Source organism: Vollenhovia emeryi, unplaced genomic scaffold (genome assembly GCF_000949405.1).
Source record: "Vollenhovia emeryi isolate VEMERY1.0 unplaced genomic scaffold, V.emery_V1.0 DF939177.1, whole genome shotgun sequence".
Classification (NCBI taxonomy): domain Eukaryota; kingdom Metazoa; phylum Arthropoda; class Insecta; order Hymenoptera; family Formicidae; genus Vollenhovia; species Vollenhovia emeryi.
The window spans coordinates 699952-723352 of NW_011967189.1; the positions used below are offsets into that span (position 1 = coordinate 699952).

The following is a 23401-nucleotide window of genomic DNA, read 5'->3' on the forward strand; positions in this document are numbered from 1 at the left end:
CACTTATTCTACTATATTTTTTTATATAAATACATATTTAGAAAATATGTGAATTCTGAATCACAGTAGCTTCACGATTAATCGCTTTAAATGGTAGATGAGAAGGTAAATAAATATACAAAATATTAAATTACAAATATTTTTGTAAATATTGAATATCAATTCCGATTAGTAATTAAATAGTCTTTTACGTTACGCTTTACTGAATTAAATATAATTTAAGTTTTTTAATCAACATTATTTTAATTTATTTTAATTCAAAGTTAAAATTAATTTCGGAAATGTGTGTCTCCGTGTGATTAAGGGTGCGTTCCGTTTCACGCATGATGCGCATGATGCATCGTTTATCCTCGTTATTCGGCAAATGTTAAAGAAAGATAAATAATGCATCATGCGTATCATGCGTGAAACGGAACGCGCCCTATGTTGTAGCGAAAATTCGATAAACAAACGAGTGAATTTTTTCTATTATTAAATTAATAACGTATCGACACAACATTTCCTTCGTAAATCTATTAATTAGCGTAATCACGTGCATTTTTATATGCGTTCGATAAATCAGGCTTTGAGCAAACTGAACACATTAGAAAAGAATAATTACAATAATATTGTATATGTTTGGTAGAAGGAGAAAACTTAAGAAATTAATGCTGAACAGCATCTATAGATATTTAAACGAATAATTTACTTTAAAAATGTAATTACGTGTCCTGGAATTTAACTATACACCCAACTCTTTTTCTACGCAATTTCTTTTTTGCACGTTTTCCCTTTTACGCGTTTTTTTCTAAGTAACGTAAAAAAATCTTGTAATCTCTCGTGTATATCTACAGCTTTTGAGTTTAATTTCTAACAATTAATTAATGGAAATGTTGTCATCGGGCTGATATCCCCCCATATATTTTTATGTTGAAAAAGCGAGTAATATCCTAGACAGACCATATTTTACCATTATCGTTATAGATCACATTTCAACAGCTCGGTTGTCAATCGTGATTCGATTATCATTCATACGTTGCTCGTTCACCCTTATTGCCTTCAAGCTCAGTCATGTAAACAGCTTCCAAAACTGTACACGGTTTTACACAGGCTTTTTTCTAACGCGACGTATCTCTATCACGTAAAAAGAGAGTGGAGGGTATTTAAAAAATCGATTCTAGATAAATAAATCTAAGTCGATCGGAAACTTTGATCCATCGTCACAAAATCCGATGTGCTTATCACTGGTATTCACAGTGTCTCCGATATCGCAAATCGATACCGCCCGTCGTCCCTTCACCGTATCGTTGTAACACGTTGGATTTGCCCGGGAAATCGCGTGCACGTCGGCGGCTTCACTCGCGAAAATCGAATCAGTGGCTCCACATGTCGTCCGAGTTCGCAACACGCGCACAGATCTCTGTGAATCCCCGCGCTGGGAAATCGCTTAGATTTTTTTTTCCACTAAATTGCACTTGGCTCACAGCTCCGGCAGATGGTGCCGTCCGTCCGCTTGGCGATCGTTACGAACGTCCGTGGGAGTCGGCGCGACGCGAAAGCGCGAGTTTCGAGCGCGGAGCACGCTCTTTCGCCGAGACGCTCAGAATTGCAGGATCTGGTTGATCCAATCGCGAAACTCCGAGATACGCGTGTAAACGCCAGGCTGATTGGGCGCGGCGCAACCGATTCCCCAGCTGATGATTCCGGCGAGGATCCATCGCTTGTCTCGCGCTCTTTGGATGACCATCGGACCGCCGCTATCACCCTGGCAAAAGTAGAAAATGATAACAATCAGGGTTAGGAAGTAACTCGTTACTTGTAACGAAGTTACAATTACAGTAACTTTATTCTTGTGACTCTAATTTAACTCCGTTACCTTTTCTTCGTCTATAACTGTAACTTAACTCAGTTAAATTTTTTCAATAACCAGTAACTAATTTAATAGTTACTTTATATATTTTTTAAACCCCCACAGATTGCATTAGGCCTTGCATTTGCGCATAAACGCTTTTACCGACGCTTTACAATTCAAGTGCGGATTTTTATTTTCATTGCAAGAAAGTAACTGCAAAGTAACGATTCGTTACTTTTTGAGTAACTGTAACTCTAACGCGTTACTTTTCAGAATTGGGAACTTGTAACTGTAACTAGTTACATTTTTAGCGAAAAAAAAACTGTAACTGCACCTAGATACTATTATAAAGTAACTTTTCCAACCCTCGTAACAATACACTATACAATTTTCGTATCGATAACAACGAGACAACTGTAATGTTCAAAAGACGCCCAATTGTCTTAAAAGACGTTCCACTATTTTGAAAATTTCGAAAAACATTTTTACTGTGACACATGTCACGATGTGACCGTCAGAATGATCGCGAAGTATAAATTATACAGCAGCAATGCACTTATTTAATTGTAATTCTCAATTTCGAGGAACTCTTAGACGAGGGCGCGAACGACGATTTTCCCGATTTGCGTAAAGTTGCGGGCGAGGAAAACGAGAACTGACCTCGCAAGAGTCGAATCCGCCGTTTCTCCAGCCGGCGCAGATAAATATGTGCGGAATGTGCTCGATGTAACCCGCGTTTCTGTACATCGCTTCGCACACGCTGTTATTGATAACCGGTACTGCAACCTCCTGTAACACGGACGGTAGCGGTCCCTCTGCAAAGGTAGATAAAAATCTTCTTGAGCATCTGCGCGACGAGTGACAAATAGTTTATCTCGCATAAAATACCCCCATTGAAATACTATACAATTCTAGTAGTGATTAATCTGCGTGTTGTATATTAGGAGAATTATGACGCTGCATTTGTAATACCGTCGTAAAGTCTGCCCCAGCCAGTAACGTAGGCGGTGCGGCCAACGTAGGTTTCGTCGTCGTCGGGCAAGCAAATCGGCAGGACGTTGGGTTGGAACGGCACAAGCGGCTCGTAGAATCGTAACAGGGCGAGATCGTACTCGAAGGTGCGCGCGTCAAATTGCGGGTGGCTCGCGACAATTTGCACCCTTCTCTCCTGATATCCGTACGGCTCGTCCTCGTTCGCCAAATCGTGTTCGCCGATCCTCAACAGCAGTTCGCTAGGTGGTACGCTGCAAAGTATACACCGGTGTTTTTCACTTGACCGGAAATTCTATCCGGAAATAAAATTACGGGCAATTTTCCGTTGCGTCTCAAATAATACGGTGCCGCTAAGAGCGCGTTAAAAAAAGTCTAGTATTGAAAAATTAAAACAAATTCTGGAAAACAGATTGGGGAGGGCGCGATGCTGACAATATGAATAATAAACAACTAATCAGAATTCTTCAATGTCGCCAGCGGTAATTAACAACGTCAGTATCTTCTTGACCATACCCTGGCATCTTTAATAGTACAGAACATTTTATTGCGAAAAAATTACCTCCGCCAGGGTTAGAACTTGGACCTCCCTACATTCTAGGCGGGCGTCTCACCAATTCGACCACCGAGGCGTATAATAATATTTGTCGCAATAACAGATGTTGTCCACGCGTATATTTTCGACTTTTGTGAACTGCGCGCCGATAAGGGTTGTCGGCCGTACACAGAACTGTCGAATACACGATTTTTTAATTGTTCCTCCCCCTCCTTCCTCTTCCTTCCCCCCTTTCTTAGTTGCGTGGGAAACACCATGTTTGAGGTCAATGGTGAATATTCAAGTAATCAGACAACATCTTTATCCTGTTATTGCGACAAATATTATCATATGCCTCGGTGGTCGAATTGGTGAGACGCCCGCCTAGAGTGTAGGGAGGTCCAGGTTCAAACCCTGGCTGAGGTAATAATTTTCGCAATAAATTTGCTGTATTATTAAAAATGCCAGGTATGGTCAAGAAAACACTGACGTTATAAATAACAAAATTCAGAGAAAATGTCGGGAATTCTGTTTCTCTTGAATGATAACGTGCTTGGAGCTTCTCTGCTCTACTTTAGGACGACGCGATGGCCTTGGTCGCTTCTCAAATAGATTAGATGAGAAAATGTTTATACAAGCGAAGATACGCTCTTTTCATTGCGCGGAAATATCGTAAACGCCTGTTGTCGCGAGGGGGCTTCGCGCTGCAACGTTAAAGAACGCCGCCGATGGCCGAGATGATCGTGCGAGTGGGAGAGAAGTTGATTATGAGCGTCGCAGCTACGGCAAACACTTACCTCTCGACGCAGTGCGCCGCGGTAATAGCCCAGTTCTCGTTCAACAATGCCGCGCCGCATTTGTGCAGATACGTCTGCGATCGCCATTGACGTAATGAGATCTGCAAGGAAATCCGCCACGTGAGGGAATCAATCGCCGTGCGTCGCGTCGTGCGACGATCGAGCTACGCATTATCTCTGGTACGTAATAAGATGACTGTTGTTAACGTGAAAGACCGTCATCGTGGTTATATCTTTTCCTTCACATTTAAGATTATCTATTATTGCAACTTTGTTCGTTCACTAGATAACGGATTGAATGATGGTGAGTTTGGACTCGTGACGGTCTCACAAAAGTCAAGTTTTATTGTATTTCTTTCTTGTGACTTTTAAATTACACATTTAACAACAATTACCTTCGCGTAATTATTAAATCTGATTGATGTAACTAAATTGTGACGAGTATTCCCAAAGAACTGGATAATACTATTTAGACAAACCGCGCGGAAAGAAAAGTGTAGCTGCCGCAGCAAAAACTGTACGTGCAGCAACTAAATTTCAGTTGTAAAATATGGACAGTTAATATTTAATTACGACAGCTAAATATTTTGCTACTGCGCTTATTGTATTAGTTGAGACCGTTTGCTGTGGTTTAGAAATTTATGGCAGCAAAATATTTTTAGCAAACCATGATTGGCTACGGTAGTGAAAAAGAAGTCTTTTTCAGTGTGTGTAAAAAGGCCACGTGGCAAACGATTCGGTAAGGCAATCTGCGTAAATTACTAGAAAGCTCAATAATTGCGTTGATGCTCACCTGCCAAGGCCATTTCCCGAAAGAGCTTCGGTCACCACCGACGATCTTGGGCTCCGGGAACAGTCTTCGCCCGCACACTGCAAGAATAAACATTGTCGAGTTAAATCGCATCAGTCCCAATTGGACGGTCATGTCGGAGAACGGACGCGCTACGTTTGTGCGACTGGATGGAAACCGGTACCGTTGCGCGGATGCGTCGCTCACACAATTCTTTTGTCTATCCGTAGGCGGAATTGGAATTTTTGTATCGGCAATATTGTCTTGCACTGTGTACTTGCGACACGCGGCGTACATCGCATTGATTACGGGAAATTACCGACGTTAAAATTTATGACTGCACTATCATTATTTAAATTAAGTTGTACTGTCGATCACGCAACTTAGACGATGGCGGCTTAGATAATGGAATACAAAATGGTCGTTAATCCATAAATCATAGTCTTCGCTGTATCGTAAGCGATCTCGCGCAATGTGATAACTAAAATAAGATATAAGCGATAAGAATTACGTAATTATTTTTTGAAAACTGACTTATTTCAAGTATAAAAAGTACGCGGAAAACTGCGGAGCTGTCTCTATAACTGAAAATTGCAAGAACTTGGGAGATGATGCGATGTGAAACTCTTACGCAAGTAAGAAAATCGTAAAATCCTCTACGGATATGAATCTTCTCCTCTACTCAGAACTGCGTGTCTTTCGTTTGTGAAACGTACACGTGCCGTGTTGGAATTAATAGAGATGTCTACCTTATCAAACGAGAAGTTTAATAACTTCGCGAGAAGATAAAATTGTCGCGATCTGCTATCAGAAGTTGGATCATCTTCAGGATTTAACTAGGGCAAAATCGAACGGAATAACGCGAATTCCGACAGTGACCCGATTCCAGTTCCGCATTTCACCCGTCATTTTGTTTTTAGTCCCGAGACTAGTTCTAGTCGAGTAACGATTCGTTCCGGTCACCCAGTCTGGGAACGATCTAATTTCTTTTATTCATGCACCCGCTCTTGCACGTGAAGCGCTCGTAACTACATCGTAATCCGTTGAGCATTTAAGTATTAACCTTGTTTGTAGTCCGACATATTGAGGGTGTCCATCGGTACCGGAAGTTCCGCGTCGATCGTAACGCTGGCGATCGTTGACAGCAAAGGGATTACCGTTGGTCTCTTCGTGGGGACGGGGATATTGCTCTCTGTTAACGGTGTGGCTGAAAATCCGAAGTGATAGGTTAGTAATTGGTAAATTAGGCATTGTTACATTCGTGAAATAAAAGGAGCGAGTTACTGTCTGTAAAACATTCATATAAAATCAAAACTGCGTGCCATTGCGAGCAGCTTCGACAGGAGAAATTTCCGAAATAGAGTGTTGTTGCAATACTATTTATTAAGAACTTCCAGTTGATTTCTGTATTATGACTTCTTAGAGGATATTCCTCCCAAGTTGTTGCTCGTTTGCATGATTACGTTTGCCAACTCTTGAAAGTTCTTCGATCGCGAGGAAACTCGCAAACCGCGGAGTGCTCGCAAAGGCTACAATTAATGTGCCTTACCAGAAGTCAAAGACTGTATAGTGGATTCCGCAACCGGTTCGGTCGTCGACTCCTGAGTCTGCGGTAACTTTTCGGTGGTGGGCGACTGAATCATTATCCAACCATCCGGAGTCGTTATCGGCGCCCAATCAGTTTGCTCTGCGAAGCGAACAAGCGTAATAAATGCGAAACCCAATTGTATTTTAATTAATCGCGAACTTACCGACTAAAGAGCTATGACTCTTAAGGGGAACCAGAAATGGAAAGCTTATCGCATTAGGTATAATTCGACAACATAAATTATCTTCAAAATTGGATGAAAACACATTCAGCAGGGTGCTCTGCTGGACATGTACCGAAGAGGAAAAAGATGAGAAGAATTATCTCTTCAAGTTCGTGGACCTGAGCTTCTCAGAAAATGTTAGTTTCGGGCAGATATATTATGCTAATTCAAGGCGATGCGAACCGGTTTGATTCTCCAATTTAGGGTGGTCGAGAGAAGAGTGAGTTCCGCTTTTTTCTCTTACAAGACGAATTATAGTTATTAGAAGATGATTCGAAGTCTTGCCCGCACAAGGAGACAGATAGAGATACGTAAGGGAGAGATGACCGTAATTGCGTCGACGGAGAACCCGGGATGGCCGGTTTGCGAACCGTTACGACATTCTATCCCGTCGATGTATCAGAGTGTCGTGCTATTGGAGCAACGGCATGATCCACATAGCGTCTCTGCGCGATTATCTTTCCCGGGGTCCGAGGAACGACCTTGACTCGCATCCAAGATGAGCTCGGTTCATTCGGGTAGAATAAAGTAACCGTTTGTCGAATGAACGCGGACTGCGGGACGGATTATCTACTTATGTAGCACGGCGTAACTCACTTTTGCGCTGCATGCAATCAAGATGCAATTATATCGTTTGAAGAGGCGCGACGTCTTCTTGAGCTTAGCTCGCGTGGCGATACTCCATTGAGACAATTGCACCGAATCGTTAATCTTTTTACAATCTTATTAAAAGTGAACGTTTGCTTTGGAAGCAGTGGGCAACGTTCGTTTGAATTGTATGCATGATATTAAAATGTGAAATAGAAAGATGTGAACCTAAACAACAAATAAATATCGGAGAAGATAAGTGCGAAGAGTATGAAGAGCCTATGAAAAGTCCTTTATAATCGCATATTTAAAGTGGACTTTACAAACTGTCAATTTAATCTTGATTTTTTTTTTCGAAAGCTTATAACACTCGAAAAAGTTATTTTAGTTTATTGATTCTCTTCACTCGGTAACGAATTTTTACGGAATATTAATGTCCCTTTATACTTGGCAATGGGCAGACGCGAATTTTATACATGCTCCCTTCGTCGGCGCCGATCGACCCTTCCGGGAATTATCAGAAACGTGATTAGCAGCCTTATTCGTTCCGCGCCTGTATGCTAACCGGTGAAATCGAAGAAAACGGACGTTCATTGTGTAACGTGACGCCCTTGCCGTTGCATTAGGAAATCATGATAGCGATCCACGTTGTATGGCACGACACGCAGCATGCATCAAAACGGTGGGAACAGCGAAAGCCCGTTGACGAATTGCTGTGTAAGTTTATAATGTCTTTTGCTTTCGCCTTTCGTTTGAAATCGACGACATGAACTGTTAAAAATTCAAGACCTTGCTTTCAATGTGACGAATAAAAACGTCCAAAATAATTGACATGTTACTATTGATATTATAATTAAATATTATAGGCAAAGGGAGCTACTGATTGTGCTATTAATTATAAGTGATTTATAATATTCTAACATAGAAGGCAGGAAAGAAATTTGCTAATATGTTATTCACCTGACGTGGTAGGTACCGTTGAAGTTGACGAAGACGTTTCGTTGGACGCCTTCGTAGAAATTTCATCGGAGTTGGAGCTCCACGTCACCAGTCCTGGCGAATACGTAGTCAACGGGATTTCCTCGAGGGTGTGATTAACATTCTGACCCTTGGTAGGAGGTACGTGGGTCGAGGTGCTCTCGTTCCTAACGGTAAACGTGGATATCGAACTCGAGATACTTGTGGTGACCTCCACGATACTGGACGTGTTCGCGGGAACCTTCGTCAAGGGTGTTGGTTTCATTGTGCTGGGTCTCGGTTTCGTAGCGCCAACCGTTGAACTGACAGTTGACGATAACGGCCTCGTTCTCTCCGTGGTTGTCGTGACGTTGGTGTATTCGGGTCTGATGGTTGTATTAGCGATCTTAGTGGGTTTCAACCTCGTCGTGGTCGTTGACGGTTTAGCCGTGGTCGATCTGCTGATGGTCGTTTTAGCCGTTGTCGTTCTAGCGGTGGTTGTCCTGATCGTTGTCGTTTTCGGGGTCGTCTTCAGTGTCGTCGTTTTCGTAACAGACACTTTCTGATCCGGGCTCTTGGTCGTAATGGTGGTCTTCTGATTACTTGCGCTCGTAACCGCCGTCGTCGCAGTCGAGGGTCTAATTCCAGTGGAGGCTAAAGTACTCTCCGTCGTTCGATTGATGCCCGTGCTGGAAGATCCGACGCTGCTGGACGGCCCGTAAGTTGAGTAAGGCTTGGTCGTTACCGGTAAAGTGGTGCCAAAGCTGGAATTCGTGAGAGGTTTCGAAGACGTTGACGGCCTCTTCGTCAATGTGGTGGGTTTCTTCGTAGTCACCAATGGGCGTTTCGATGTCACGGTGGTGCTACTAGGCCTCTTAGTGCTGGGTTTCCTCGTGGTCGTCTGAGTCAACGGTTTGATCGACGTCGTATTTCTCGGTGGGAATCTTGTCGAAGGCACCACTTTCTGCGTGGTAGTCGCGAGAACGTTCTTTATCGTAGTCGTAGTCGATTCGTGTGGTAGAATCGGCCCGCGAGTAGTCGAAGAGAGTGGCTTCTGGGACGTGAGCACAGTTGGTCTCTGCGCTGTCGTGGAGACGACAGGTTTCTTGGTAGTCGTTTTCAATAATGTCGTGAGGGTCGTCGGTTTCGTTGCATTCACGGCGCTAGACTGCAGGGTGGTGGCCAAGGTGGACGGTTTCGTAGGTTGTCTCGTTGTACCTGGTGATACACTCGATGTAATATTTACAGTACTGTTGGTTTTCTTCAATAACGTGGCTTCCGTGCTGGGTCTGGCGTTTTGCACGGTTTGGAATGTTGAAAGGCGAGTAGTCTGCGTAGTCATTTCTATCGTCGTGATCGTTGGCTTCTTTGTCACGAACTTCGTGGTGTCTCTCATCGTATTTGCTGAAGTTTGCGTGCTTTGCGTATTCATGAACGCGGATGTTGTCTATAAAATTATGAAATTATGAAATTAATTTACTAGACGCAATATAATGCAGTAAATTAATTTTCTAAAAGCAACATGGGTTGACTAATAGGATTAAATTATTTTTAATTAATTTATTAACTAAACAGTTAATCTGTTTGCAGTAGCTTCCCATCAAGAAAATTAAACTTTTATGTATTGTAATAGAGCGAGAGCGAGAGAGAGAGAGAGAGAGAGAGAGAGAGAGAGAGAGAATGCGGCATATAATGAAAAGAATACATTTTAGATGAAGATCACATATCAATATAAAGCGTTTATAGAAATAATAAATTGTATTCAATCCGATTTGGTTTAATATACCAGTAATAAAATGTGTATTAAAAAAATCGCAAGATTTCCGTGTGTTTGTAAGTTATATTCTTATTACGTACCGATCATTAAGCGCTTTAATGAACAACTTTCTTTCTTTAATCCATAAATCAATTGTGAGATCACGCGAGTTATCGTGCCTATCTCGGTGATCTCACGCAGAGAAAGTTATTATAACATATCTGAAAGAACTGAGAAAATATCACGTCTCGCTCTTCCTCGCGCATCTCGTAATCTACTTCATTTTCTACCATTACTCACCGCGTCTTAAAAACGTGGTCCTCTTTCTAAAATTAACATTTACGAGAGATAAAATGAAATTACAGTAATCACGCATTATCTTAAATCAGAAATGGACTCGAATGACTTTTTATCAGTACGCATCTGCCTTGTGGAACATTAAGTTCGCTGCGGATGATTTGACGGAGTAGCAATTGCGAAGGACGTTACTTCGATCCCATCGTGCCGTCTCTAGGAACTCAAAGCTGTCACACCGCTCATTTCTACTGACACATGGCGAAACGTGCTAAGCCGGCTCGCTGCTTCATTAGCGATCGTCTGCTTACCGTGATTTGCGAAGCCTCGACTGGTTTCTTTTCATCGGTCGGCTTGGTCCTCGTGAAGTACTCCGGTATGCCGCTACTCCCGATAGGCCTGTGGGTCGTGACGAACGGCCTCAGTGGCGACGGACCGTCGTCGATACTGTTGTCCTGCGGAAAAATGTCCGGCTCGTCGTCAATCTTGCAGCAGCTACCGAAGTAGAAGCGGTCGATGCAGGTGCCAAGATGCGTGCCATTAGCCTTCGCACAGGTAAACGCGAACATGCACACACCGGTCTCACCGCTTCTGCGTGACACGCAGGGCAAGTGTCTGATGTTTCTTCCCGTGCCTGCAAAAACGAACAGCCATCATTACAACATCCCATCTATGACAAGTCGATTTCCGATCAAAACTTTTTTTTTAAACACACTGCGTTAACAATGTTATCCATACTATTTCTATGACATTGTTTCTACAACATTATCGGCATTTAATTCTTGACTCACGCGCTAAAAATTGTATTAATATCTTTTTACGCACAGTGTTTTCTCCTCTCTCTCGTCTAATGCCTCATAAAGATAATTCGCCGGAACTTGCTGTCGCGATACCTCACGACGATACGCGATTCTCTCAGGCGATAGACGGGATTCTTCCGTTCGGGAGATTATCTCACACATTAATGCGAAAATAAAGACTTCTTTACCGCGGGGAGAAAAAGTCCCGTGAAATAAAACATTACGAAGTGATGCCCCGAGGTGGAAGCCCTTCCTCTCTCCGACGAATGGTCGTCAACGGTGGTTAGATAAACGCTTCCGTGTTCTCTGATCTCCTCCGAAGTCTATATCAACCTTCACCCGGTGTCTATAACTGTTCATTCACGATGTTATACGTTCCACATTCCCGCCCGTAACACTTCGCTCTCGTATCGTCGACGAATCTGCTTATAATTCTCTCTTGTAATGATCTTGCTGTGACCGTTCATCCGCGATCTCCACCATGGATCGCACGGGACGCAGGACGGCATAAACGGCGCATAATTGCGAAATTGAATCACGGAAAGGAAGTACATTGAAAATATGACGGATAGCTGTGGTGCAGCGAGATTATGACAAGCGCTAATAAGTATCAGGCGGACGCGTAAAGTGATAACTGCGATATTAGCTTGTTGATAATATTTATTGAACTCGCTACAAGTTTACTTAATCATCCGCGTAAATACATTGAATGCATTGAAGCAGTCGTTACCTTCCGGTAAAAAATGAAAGATCACATGTGCATTAATCGGATAACAGGAATCGTTTCTGGGTCTTTAGCGCATTGTGCGTCGACAGAACGGAAAGTGTATAAACAAACAGATGTCACGATAAACTTAAAAAGTTAGAAATATCAGAGGCGTATAACGGAATGACAGAAGTCGGCTTTGACAATGATTCATACGGTCGTGCTATACAGTTAGCCACGAAAGAGCCAGCGTGCGTCAGAGGAGGAATCCTGCTCTCCGCTCCGAAGTAACATGTAAAATTGTAAAGCGTTGTCTACAATACATGGTGTGAACTTGGAGTAAGGGGTAAGAGAGGAACCATAACTTTAGCTTTTGGTGTAAGGCAGCTAAAACACAGGCATAATTTTGAAAATATGTGTAACACTGGCCGCGATGGCGCTCTGATTCGCCGAGAGTAAGCGTAAGAGCTGAAGCAGGAGTAAGAAATAAAATTGATTTATTTCCTCACTCCTACTCCTTACTCCAGGCTTACTCCATGCATTGTAGACGACGCATAAACTTTCAGACAAAAACAGATAAATCGTTGTATCAAGATTGCAGAGAATGCGCGAAAGATAACCGCGACACGCATTGTAGTAAATGGCTTCGATCGAATGAGCCAATTTCTCCAATAATGAGATGAAACATGTAAAGTTCGTCAACACACCCTCAGAAAGAATTTCTGTTACCGAGATAAAAAATATTCTTGACGCATTTATATTTCTCACAATCTCATTTAGTATAAAAATAAGACAATATCAAAATAAAATCAATAATTCTTATTCTCCTCTATCGAACTAAAAAAGATTGACTTACTATATTGAGACAAGAGTAACTTATATGTAAGTTTATATATTCTTGCGTTTAGAGTAAATTTTCCCTCCATTTTACAACGCACGAAGTTGGCGCCGCGATATTCGACAAAAGACGATACATACTATCATTTTATTCTAGATTTAAATATTTTTTTATTTAAGATTAAAATATTCCTTTCTGTATAATAAATAAGATTGGCGCTATATCGATCCTATTTTATGATACATTCAAGTGTAATAGCATTGGATTCGGAAATTTTCTCTGTGGGTGCACGATCCAGGCCGAAAGGAAGAGAGTGTCGTGGCGCGCAGGTCGCTTACCCTTAAAAATTCTGACGGGGTCATAAATCTCGTTGGGAGTGACATCCAACGTGAATTCCCTCGCAATCGCGATTTTATATCAACGATCGATTGTAAAACGCTAATGCGTATACGGCGTATGCGGCATTATATCGGGGAACGAATTGATGTCAGGCGAGGCGAAGCATCTCGGTACCGTTAAGTTTCAATGTATGAGCTAGTTGCCCGACCCAAAAGTGGGTCACAGTCATAGCCTAATGTAACAGCCCGTTTCCCTCTAAGACACCTCACCGTCTCTTGCTTTGCCTCCAACTTTTTCTCTCTCTCTCTCTCTCTCTCTCTCTCTCTTTCTTTCTTCGCGAGGTCTTTGGCCCAACGAAATCAGCATGGTACATTCCAAAGTGCTCCGACTCGGTATGATGAAATGAGCATACTTGACCCGAGATGCTTGGATGGACCAGGCGCGTTCTCGATATAAACATGGAAAATGAGAATACCGGTATTCTCGGTATACTGTGTGCATATCGCGCCAAAGAAAGTGACAGATCACTTAGCATGATGAACGCGAGACTTTACGTTGTCAAATAGTGCTACGTACGTCGAGTTTAGACGAGATTGCCGAGGGGGGAGACAAAAGAGTCATCATATAAAGTAGAAATTCGAAAGGTCCATCGCGGAATGAAACGTCTAATTGAGGTTTGCGGCTTATTTTAATTGGCAAATCGCGCGAATTAAGCGGCGGTAGCGAGGCTGACAGTCACGTATAACCAGACTGACCGTAGTGTCCGTGCCAGAAACGGGTTCGTTAAAGCGTTATGGTTTTTCCGCCACTGTTTACTTTCTTTTACCGGGCTTGTCGGGTCGACGGACGTTTCGTGGCTAGTGAAAATCAACTGTAAAATTGTTTGCGGTCCCAGCGCTCGCGCTACCGGGTCAGTCGGTCAAGCTCGCTCGCCCAAAAAGTCCTCTGCACGCCCAATCATCTTTCCGCGCAGAAAATGTGTGCTGGCGGAAGTGACGCGTTAGTTAGTCACCGGCATGAAAGAAAGTTGGCGACGCCTTTATGTAGCTGGCGGAATTTAAAGCGGTACCGCGCCACGCGGCAGTGCGTAAGCGCGAGTGTGCGTGCGTGCGTGCGTGTGCACGCCTACGCGATCGTGCGCAAAGAATTTCACTCGCGGCATAGCTCATTGTTAGAAAGTGCTTTATCTGATTGCTCGGATACGGAAGTGTCGCAGAAGGAAGACCCAGTCGTCTGCCGATTCATATCACCGTATTGTCACACGACGATTGCAGTTCGCAGCTGTAGAAATGACGTTGTAAAATCAGTTTTATATAAGAGCCCGAATGAAACGCGCACTTGGCGTGTTCGTATGTGTGTTTTAACGGGAAACAATAAAGCACAGAAGACAATGCTCGGTGATCTTGCGGATCCCTGCCGTCCGATGGGAATGATCACGCGAAAATCGACGGGAACCGCGATGACGGGGACGGAAAAATCACTGTAAGTCACGCGGCTCGATGACCGTGGTTGACCCACTTTTACAGAAAACTGACCAGTCCGCCCACGTTCCGTTCGAACACGAATTCAAGGTAGGTTCAATGCCGCTGCACGACGACGGAGACAAGCGAGCGCTTACGCACACGCATAGATCGGACCTGGCTGTGCCGGTTACTGGTATTTGTGTACCGATCCGTTACTCAGCTGACACACGAGGAAAATGCAACGAGCGTGAAAGAGCCAGCGGGACGAGCAGAGATATGTCGCCGGTCTGTAGGAATCGACTTGAGATTCTTGTCACAACTGGAGCGATGTTTTAACTTGTAAATGCGCGCGTTGCAATGCTCATTCTAGAACAATTGGGGGGGAAATGTTGATAGAAAATTAATTGTTTCTAAGGAATTACCAAACGAGCGTAAGAAAGATTTTAACCAAATTAAAATCGATTAATTGCAATGCTTAGTGAGATTTTTGTTGGAAGAAGAGTCATAAGAGGGAGAGAAAGAGAGAAGATATTAACATATAAACTTGCATTTCAAAATAACCGCATTGCCGGCAATTTAAATCAGCAACCTGTCTGCAATCAATGGTCATAAGGAGCATATTTTTGAAAGAACGCGGCGAGTTTATTTCGGTCGGTTAAGATATTTTCGGTTACGTCCGCGATTATGTCTAATTAAAGCTATTCGTAATCGGAGGTCGATACGCCGGAGGCACCACGCAATTTCCGTAAGACGACGTAACGGCAATTTAATCAGCGAATTACGATCATTAAGCACCGTGCATTACAGAGAAACTCTCCGTACTGCGCCGATGCTATCTGGAAGAAAACTATTGATACTCTTCCCGCGAATAATAGAGCGATCTTAGGTACTTACTTCCTGGTTGAAATTGAGGAACATAGATCGGGCTGGCGATAACAACGGTGTAGATCAACACGTTGCCAATGATAACGGTGGCCCAGGCCTGTTTCCGCCGGTCGCACATCTGAAACACAGACGAAAACCGGAAGAAATTAAATTTACTCTTTAGAAAGGCCCGATCTCTTTCCTCCGAGGTCCTCACTGTCGCTGTTCGCGTTTCTTTTCCACGCTATCGGTTATTGCGCTTTCGCGAAGTAACGAGAAAAGTGAGGTTCCGCGAGATTACGTTTCCCGCTTTCAAATGATTCGATCTTTATCTTTCACGAACGTAATTAATGATTCATCCCCAAAACTTGCGAAGCAGGCCCGCTCATGTTTAATTCAGGCATTTGCCGACCGTGACATTCGCGGCGTGACGATAAATCTGGGAAGATTCTCACAAACGGACGGGGTGAGGGACTGACTCTCCGTCTGGACGTAATTACATGATGTAATTGCATTTGATTATAGCGAGACGTCAGTGCGCTCATGACTACGCTTTAACGCTCATTCTTAGGGACTCGCAGACGGCTCGTTTCAATTCGCCACCGGATGCTGCTTAGACGAGCCACTTTCGACCGGCGTGTCATTTACATCTCTTATAATTACGGCGATAATTTCGGTGTGGATTAATGCCCTCGATGTCACAGTGATATTGAGACACTTGACAAATCATCGTCTCGTTAGACGTGGGGTGCACTTCACTTATCTTTCGCAACAAATAAGACAAACAAACGGAAACGCGTTCAACGCGCAGGTGCATATCGCAGGCACCGAGCATGCCAAGTAAAATACTTTCATGATGCAGAACTAAACACGAACGTTATGTAATTAATTGTGATTAGTTGATGATTAAACACGATTTTCGCAGTAACGGCACATTCTATTCCTATCTTCGGAATTGGAAGAACTGTTAACGAATAAATGATAAGGCAGAATCGATTGCTCATCGCGCGTGAAATTATATCGGGATTTAATTAGTTCAGGATTCTCGTTCCTGTTTATCCATGTAACACATTTGCAAGATGAGAGCAGATACGTGTCCAACATATGACTCTCCGATCGAGAGTTAAATTGAAGATAGATAATTATTTCGTGGGGCACGACGTAATTGTCACATTGTTCGAGCCTCTTATAATTAGATTTGTTCGGCCGTCCGGAATCCTGACGGAGAAAAGAATTCAGTGAAATAACCGATTATGAATTGTGTAATAAAGTTTAATAATTTTGAAGCTGCGCAAGATGGTAGCCGCTTTTCACACCATTTCGGCTTGACGAGAGATGCCGACGCGGTCGTTGACCGGGTTGCAAAAAAATGTTCGTTTCGTAACTACACATTCGGCAAGTCTGTCGTCAACAAGGATAAGAGCACGTCTTTTACCGATCGGAAAAGGTATTCTTCAGTTGATCCGTTTCTGGATCACGAGATCGACACCGAGATTTCGTTTTCGATCTCTAGATCCTTCGTCTTTCTCTTCTTGGCCGTCATCTTAAGATATTAATCATTCGCGCTATCATCAGCGATGTGGTTATTCGATAAACGTAGCCGTGCAATCGGCGAGAACCGGGTTACAGTTATTCGGAGGCAGGAATTTGGATGTAACGTTATACTTCGCCGAGCTTGAATCACGTAACAGTGAACGGCGATCATCTGTCGACAAACAAGTCAATTCGCGTGTTCTCCTTACATTGAGATCGATTGACCGCATCACTTACAGATGATTATTACAGAATTCATAATTACGAATTTGGCAATCTTAATTTGCTAAAAAAAATTACTGTTATATTTAATTAATTTACGTATTTTAGTATTTAAAACAATTTTTATATTGTCACTCGAGAAAAAACTTTGACGTTTATTTCTATACTTATTATACTCGCCATATTTTTGTATTTACATTTTATAAAGAATAGCAGCGATTTTCAGCCAGTGTGCTGCGAGAGGCGCACGGGTATGCCGCGAGAATTAAAAAAAAGAAGCATTCAATACCTAACAGTTTAGTCAGAGGGTCAGAGGGTCACTGACTCCGTTTTTTCTTAGGATCTAATAACATAGAATATAATATATTTTTTAGGGCGCCGCAGAATTTTAGTAACTAGGTTACGTGTGTCATGAAGTGAAAAAGTTTAAAACTTTTGCTGGAGTACAATATTATTCTTCAAATACAACAAAAAACACCAAATCATACTTAGGTCCGGGCAAGCTGGAGGTAGCCTAATAATTGTTTAATTTAATATTATTCTTTATTATTAATTTAATTATGAGAAGAGATAGTATTACGATGTACCGAGAGTCGTAGCACTTCTGTATAAAATTCTCGCTGGGGAAAATGCAGTGATTTAATCTAGTGTGCAGTCCGCCGCTTCTTGAGGAAATAAAAACCGTTAGTTATCTACAGGCAGGAATAGCCTGTGTCGGAATTCGGGTGGGTAAAGTAATAAATGGTAGCGTGAATTGGCCTGTGATTCATGGCTAGGTCCCATGATTCGGGTTTTGAAACACACAACAGTTATCTTGTAATCGAAAGAGCGCATCTCTAGTGGAGATGCATTTTTCCTTCACTCAAAGTCCAAGCACATGTCCTATACTAGAATGAAGTCTACATAATCCAACAAAGTGCTAGGTGAGTTTTAGTCGTTTGATTCGTTGAATATACTTGATCGTTTTATGTGCGTGCGACTTTCTCCTTCTAAGTTAAATAATTCAAGAATATCATTGTTCTCTCCGTCGAAAGCCAGAAATGCACGTAATCAGTTTGTAGAGTTAAAGGGATTATTTACAAAAATGGAAATTAATTTAATTGAGTCTATTCTGATTTTAAATTGTTGCGATTTTATAGTAACATTTCTAATATAAAGTAAAGTATCTAATATTATCCCTTCGGTTTGCATTCTTACGTTTACCATAGCTTTCAGGACAAACAGTAGCTCGTCGTACGAGTCTAAATATTGTTTTCTCACATTAGTGTATTACAGTTTTATACATTTATGGAATTGATGCTCTCCTTGGCGCAAGAAAAAATTGCATATCCGCCGATGGCATATCTTAATTGACGGACGAAAGCGACGAGAAACGCACGTGCGTATCGTGCGTGGCGTATACGCGCGTAGAAAAAGCTTTTGTCGTAACGCGCAGCACTCGCGCGGTAACGGTACCTGCCACTTTCATTTGTACTCACGTATCTAATGTGCACACATGTGGGTTGGCGCCGAGATACACTACGCGCAAATAAAACCGTAAGTCTCAATCCTATGCGCTCCGCATTAAACGATTTCTTTTCAACGGGTAATATATTTACGAGCATATAAAATGGTGGTGGTGGTGCACGTAAACCCAGAAAGTTCAAACGACGCCGGTATCCTTCTGCTATCGTCCGTGAAAATTATTCAGGAACATTACAAAACCACTTGTCTGTGCCTGTAAATCCGCTATCCGAATCTTAATCGAGGCTCCAGACGGGACCAATTAAAAAGCTGTTACTTCCACATTTAATTCGCCAATTGTTCTTCGTATGGCCCCTCGATGGATTTATGTTACAGATATTCCGCGAAAGACAATAACACGTGTTATATATCGGCGATAATTCATATCGTCCTGTGGGAAGCGTTTAACGGCTATCTCGTCAAAATAAACAGATTGATTCGAGGAATACCAGAATTTTCTCCCAGGCAAATCCTCGTGAATTATGCATGAAGCTGCGTAAAATCGAGGCAGACATTAGTTTACACATGTACGAGCGCACACGCGCGTGCCCGGCCACGTACGAATGAAATTCAGCTGAAACGAGCTAATATACCGCTATTCTAAGGAACATGCGGCTAACTTCGACAACGGATTTGCAATATGTCCCGCTCGTCGATACATACCACAGTCGTATACACACGTAAGCCCCCAGATTGATTATTCGCAATAAACCGTGTCCATCAAGCGGATAATATTGGTATGTACTGAAGTGCAGCCACCGTGGTCCGTTGTTCGTATGTTTTGCTTGGCTTAAGCTTAACCAAGTGTGGTTTGCGCGTCTCTTCACTTCCGTTTCTCTTTTATTTGATTTTGTATTAAAGGGGATTTATTTATAAAACCAACGTGGCCGATCTATCTTCAAAGCGGATTATCTTTTAGAACATTTGTGACATAACATTGTTAGAACGAGTACAAGAGGAAATTCCGTTCCGTTAAATATTGTAACATATCATGTCTGATAACTGTTATCATTTGTTTTATCTATAAGTTGATCGATTTCAAGTCGTGTTTTGGGGAAAAAATTGAAGCTACCGTTCCTTGACCAGAGTTTGTTAAATATTGTAAAATGTCGTAAAAATGTCTTGAGACAAAAATGTCTTTATTCTTCGTACAATATCTTCTTCGTGCGGGAAGAAAACGTTGTCGAGCTATTAATAGTTATCGATCAATAATCGATCAAAATCACCAGACCGCGGAAACGATAAAAAACATTAATTGCTCCGATGCCGATTCTGAGGATCAAGGACGAGAGACCGCAGAGGAAATCACCTGTTCGGCCAAGTTCGGAGTACTCGTGCCAAGAAACTCCGCGGCAGCGTAAGAACCGTCAGTCGTGCGATCAAATCAATTTAATTATCCTGAATTATCCGCGAAGGTGCATTGCCCTCTGACAAAAACGATACCATCTACCATCGACCGTTGTAATCTCAACGAAGGTCACTCGCGCAAGAAAGTATGATGCTTCTTCATATCTCGGGACCTTGAGACAGAGCCGTAAGCATACCTTGACTGACACCGCTCGACAGACCGTTGCTGTTGCTTCTGCTTCTGATGCGATGTTGCTATAAAACCCCTTCAAGTTGTCAGATCGCACGGCGATGCATCATCTCTCCTCGATAAGGTGACCGTCGAATTAGATTCCACGCGCTGAACGCGTCCCACGAGATCACCTGAATCACCTGGCGTCAGTCAGATCTCGCACCCTCGATCGCGAATCCCCGGTGAACAGCTGCGGCCACGTGGTCGAAGCCTGTCGAGTGGTGTCTCCCACGCCCGGTGTCTCCCCGTTTCATCTGTGACCCCGCGAACTCCACGAGCCCTGGAGATCGCCCTTCGACCGACCTTGGGACACTCACTCGGCAGGCGCGAGATATCATACGTCGCGTGCGACAGACGGATTCGCGACAGAAACCCGAGAATGGGAAGAGGAGGATGCCTCTCGGAGTATACTCTCGGAGTGACGGCCGCCGGCTCGACCTGTTCGCCACGGCTGGCACCTATCGAACTGGTTTTGCTCGGTTCACGACTTCTGGATCAACCGATCCCCCGATCCAGGTGCTCGCTCGCAGGCTCGCTCCCCCTGCACGAAGAATCGGCAGGCCACGACGACACGCATCGGCCGAGCGCGCGCGCTTATTCGCGTCCTCGTGAGAGAGAGAAGTTAGCCCCCCCACGGGTAGAAGGTAAAGCCGAGTAGGTACAAACGACGGCAAGCTAAACTGCGGGACAGCCATGGATGGTAGACCGTGTCGAGGCCGGCGCTTTTCGTGCCGACGGAGACTCTAGCGTTCGGGCACTTCTCGAGGTGAGGTGGTGGCAATGACCGTTCTCTTCTGCGTTCTTCTTCGTCTCCCTCGCGCGCCCGGAACGTCCCGACCGGCTCCTCCTTCTTCTCGACCCCTCTTCCTTCTACCTGTTGCAGAAGTTCCCTCTTATGCCGCCAACATTACCACCACCACCATCACCACAACCACCACTAAGACTTTAGCATTATTGGTGTAGTTAGCTTCCTCTCCTGCTCGTGTGTTGTTCCCTCACCCTTGGCTGCTTCTCCCGTCTTCCCCACTACGACCTCGTTGTCGCCGTTCGCAGGTCGGCGACGGATGGTCGCTCGCACTTCGTCGATGGTGTCTCCTTTATGTCAGTTCTTTTATTTTTCTCATTTTTTTTTACTTTTACTTCCTGATTGCTTCTCGTGATGTTCCTTGGGAGATAGCGATGTTTTCCAGCGAGCGCGATTTGATCATATAAATAAGACCGAATCGTTAACGAAGGCAAGCACTGGTGGTCCTTCCGTGTATTCGTAATTTTAGATAACGCGATATTGGAATAACAATGCGGTTGAAAATCGACCCGGTTTGAGGCTGTTTAGACTTGAAATTATTTATCTGAATTGTATTTTTCTATCTCTTTCTGACTCTATTTCTTTTGATATTCATTAGTCATGCTGTGAAAGAGAGAGGGAGAGAAAGGGGGAGAGGGAGAGAGAGAGAGAGAGAGAGAGAGAGAGAGAGAGAGAGAGAGAGAGAGAGAGAGAGAGAGAGAGAGAGAGAGAGAGAGAGAGACTAAAAAATGTTCAAAATAGTGGATAAAGACTCTTTGTTTCCTGTAGATATTGACTATTTTAATTTTATTGTTTATTTTTATTGTTATAAAATTACAGAATATGTATATTATAAAATAAATGTTAAGTACAAATTAAATATCCATCCGATATTTAGAATGATATAATGCTGGCTGCACTCTCTCTCTCTCTCTTTCTCTGTATTATTAAAAATTTTCTATTAATTTTATACAAAATAATTTAATGAATTAATAAACACCATGTCCGTCATGGCCTATTTATATTTCTCTGCGATTTACCTGCACCAGGTAAGTCTTTACCTGTAGAACCGTCACACGGTGTGTATAATTCATCATCGTTATATTCGGTTGTGATCGCAGCTGAAATTTAAAAAAAATGGACTCACCAAATTTTCGAAACAAAATGATCCCAACAATGTTAGATTATGAGATAGGAGCTGATTAATAATATTATATTTTACATTATTTCAATAAAGTAGGAAGTAATGGCAAGAAATTAATATTAGTAGCACCTAATAAGTTCTTGATATTCTTTTGTACAAAAATGCTGAAGCAAATTTATAGTTTGCCGCATTAACTTTGCATAATCATGGGTTTTTTATTTAATATTACCTTCGTATCTTATTCTATTCTATATAACTCTGCATCGTTCAGTTCTCGGATTCCTTGATCCTCGTCTGTGACGTTTTCTATTAGCAAAGGGTAGGACGACTAGTGGGGTCGGGTCTCGAGGATTGGTTGCGGTTTATAGCCGAGGGGATGGAGGGTGTTTTCGCAGGTATATATACTCCTGTCGGCGGCGCAGTGACCGATCCGAACTACTGAAACGTTCGCCAGTATATCGAGAAGATACACTAGGGTATCGCGAGGGTGAGATAGAAATTGTAAGGTGTCAGTGAGTTGAACGTAGACTTCCTTCAGGTGTGATACTTCTCCCCAATCGTTCTAATCCATGCACACAACTGTATAAATCGCTCGAAGGTTTATTTGATAATCGGTAAGTTCTGGCTGTTAATCGTGTGAATTTAAGAAATTGTATTAGTTATAAGAAACTCTAGTGCTGCAAAGCCAGATTAATTTGAAAGAATGTTTGAAAAACTCTTGGCAACAATCTAACTTCAGGAGCTTCCGATTTCTACAATTAAATCTGTTGAAGTTTTTCTGTAAGATGTAATTGCAGGTCAATTTTTGACTGTTTGGATTGATATAAATATATGTGTTTAAAAAAATATATATTCTAAATTATATATATGTACATACATATATATTCTATTAATATTATGTCTATGCATTGGTGAACTATATTATAAACTCAATTATCTAATCTAAAATAGAGTTTTTCTTTGTTGTAAACGACAATTCATCGCAGAATTATGCCTTTTGTTAGTAACGTATAATACAAAAAAAACTTATAAAGCATTGATATACTGAATTTCTATAAATATACTTAAGCTGAAAGCTTAAAGTACACAGTTTAAAACTTTAAAACAAACTTTACTGCAATTAAGTTACTGATAAATATATCTAAAAAGCGTTTTCTCATAGTTTCGTAATATTCGATTATGTAGTATATATATGTATATATATGTGTATATATATTCAGCATTTTTGATATAACGACTTATTCAATCAACCTTAAAATTACATAGCATACTTTTCG

At 42.4% G+C, this 23401-nt stretch overlaps 2 protein-coding genes across 7 annotated transcripts in view; one reads left to right on the forward strand and one right to left on the reverse strand.

Moving 5' to 3' along the window:
- Nucleotides 1-23401, forward strand: part of LOC105563359 — a 70487-nt gene that overhangs the window by 45084 nt on the left and 2002 nt on the right. Inside the window, exon 1 of one of the 6 annotated variants that reach the window (XM_012014889.1) lies at nt 4236-4333. The exons of 3 other annotated variants lie outside the window; for them this stretch is intronic. The gene's annotated coding sequence lies outside the window, so the exon portion shown is untranslated. Of the gene's footprint in view, nt 1-4235; nt 4334-6094; nt 6171-22534; nt 22739-23401 lie in introns of those variants that run through there. 2 more of the 6 variants (XM_012014892.1, XM_012014888.1) reach the window with 2 other exon arrangements.
- On the reverse strand, nt 1489-20692 carry LOC105563360 (serine proteinase stubble). Its single transcript, XM_012014894.1, has 11 exons — nt 20162-20692; nt 15390-15498; nt 10661-10983; nt 8303-9746; nt 6493-6630; nt 6007-6150; nt 4947-5023; nt 4154-4254; nt 2804-3075; nt 2492-2646; nt 1489-1744 (listed from the first exon to the last, which is right to left on the reverse strand). The coding sequence occupies exons 2-11, from the start codon at nt 15496-15498 to the stop codon at nt 1580-1582; spliced, it is 2928 nt and encodes a 975-aa protein (XP_011870284.1). The 5' UTR covers nt 20162-20692; the 3' UTR covers nt 1489-1579.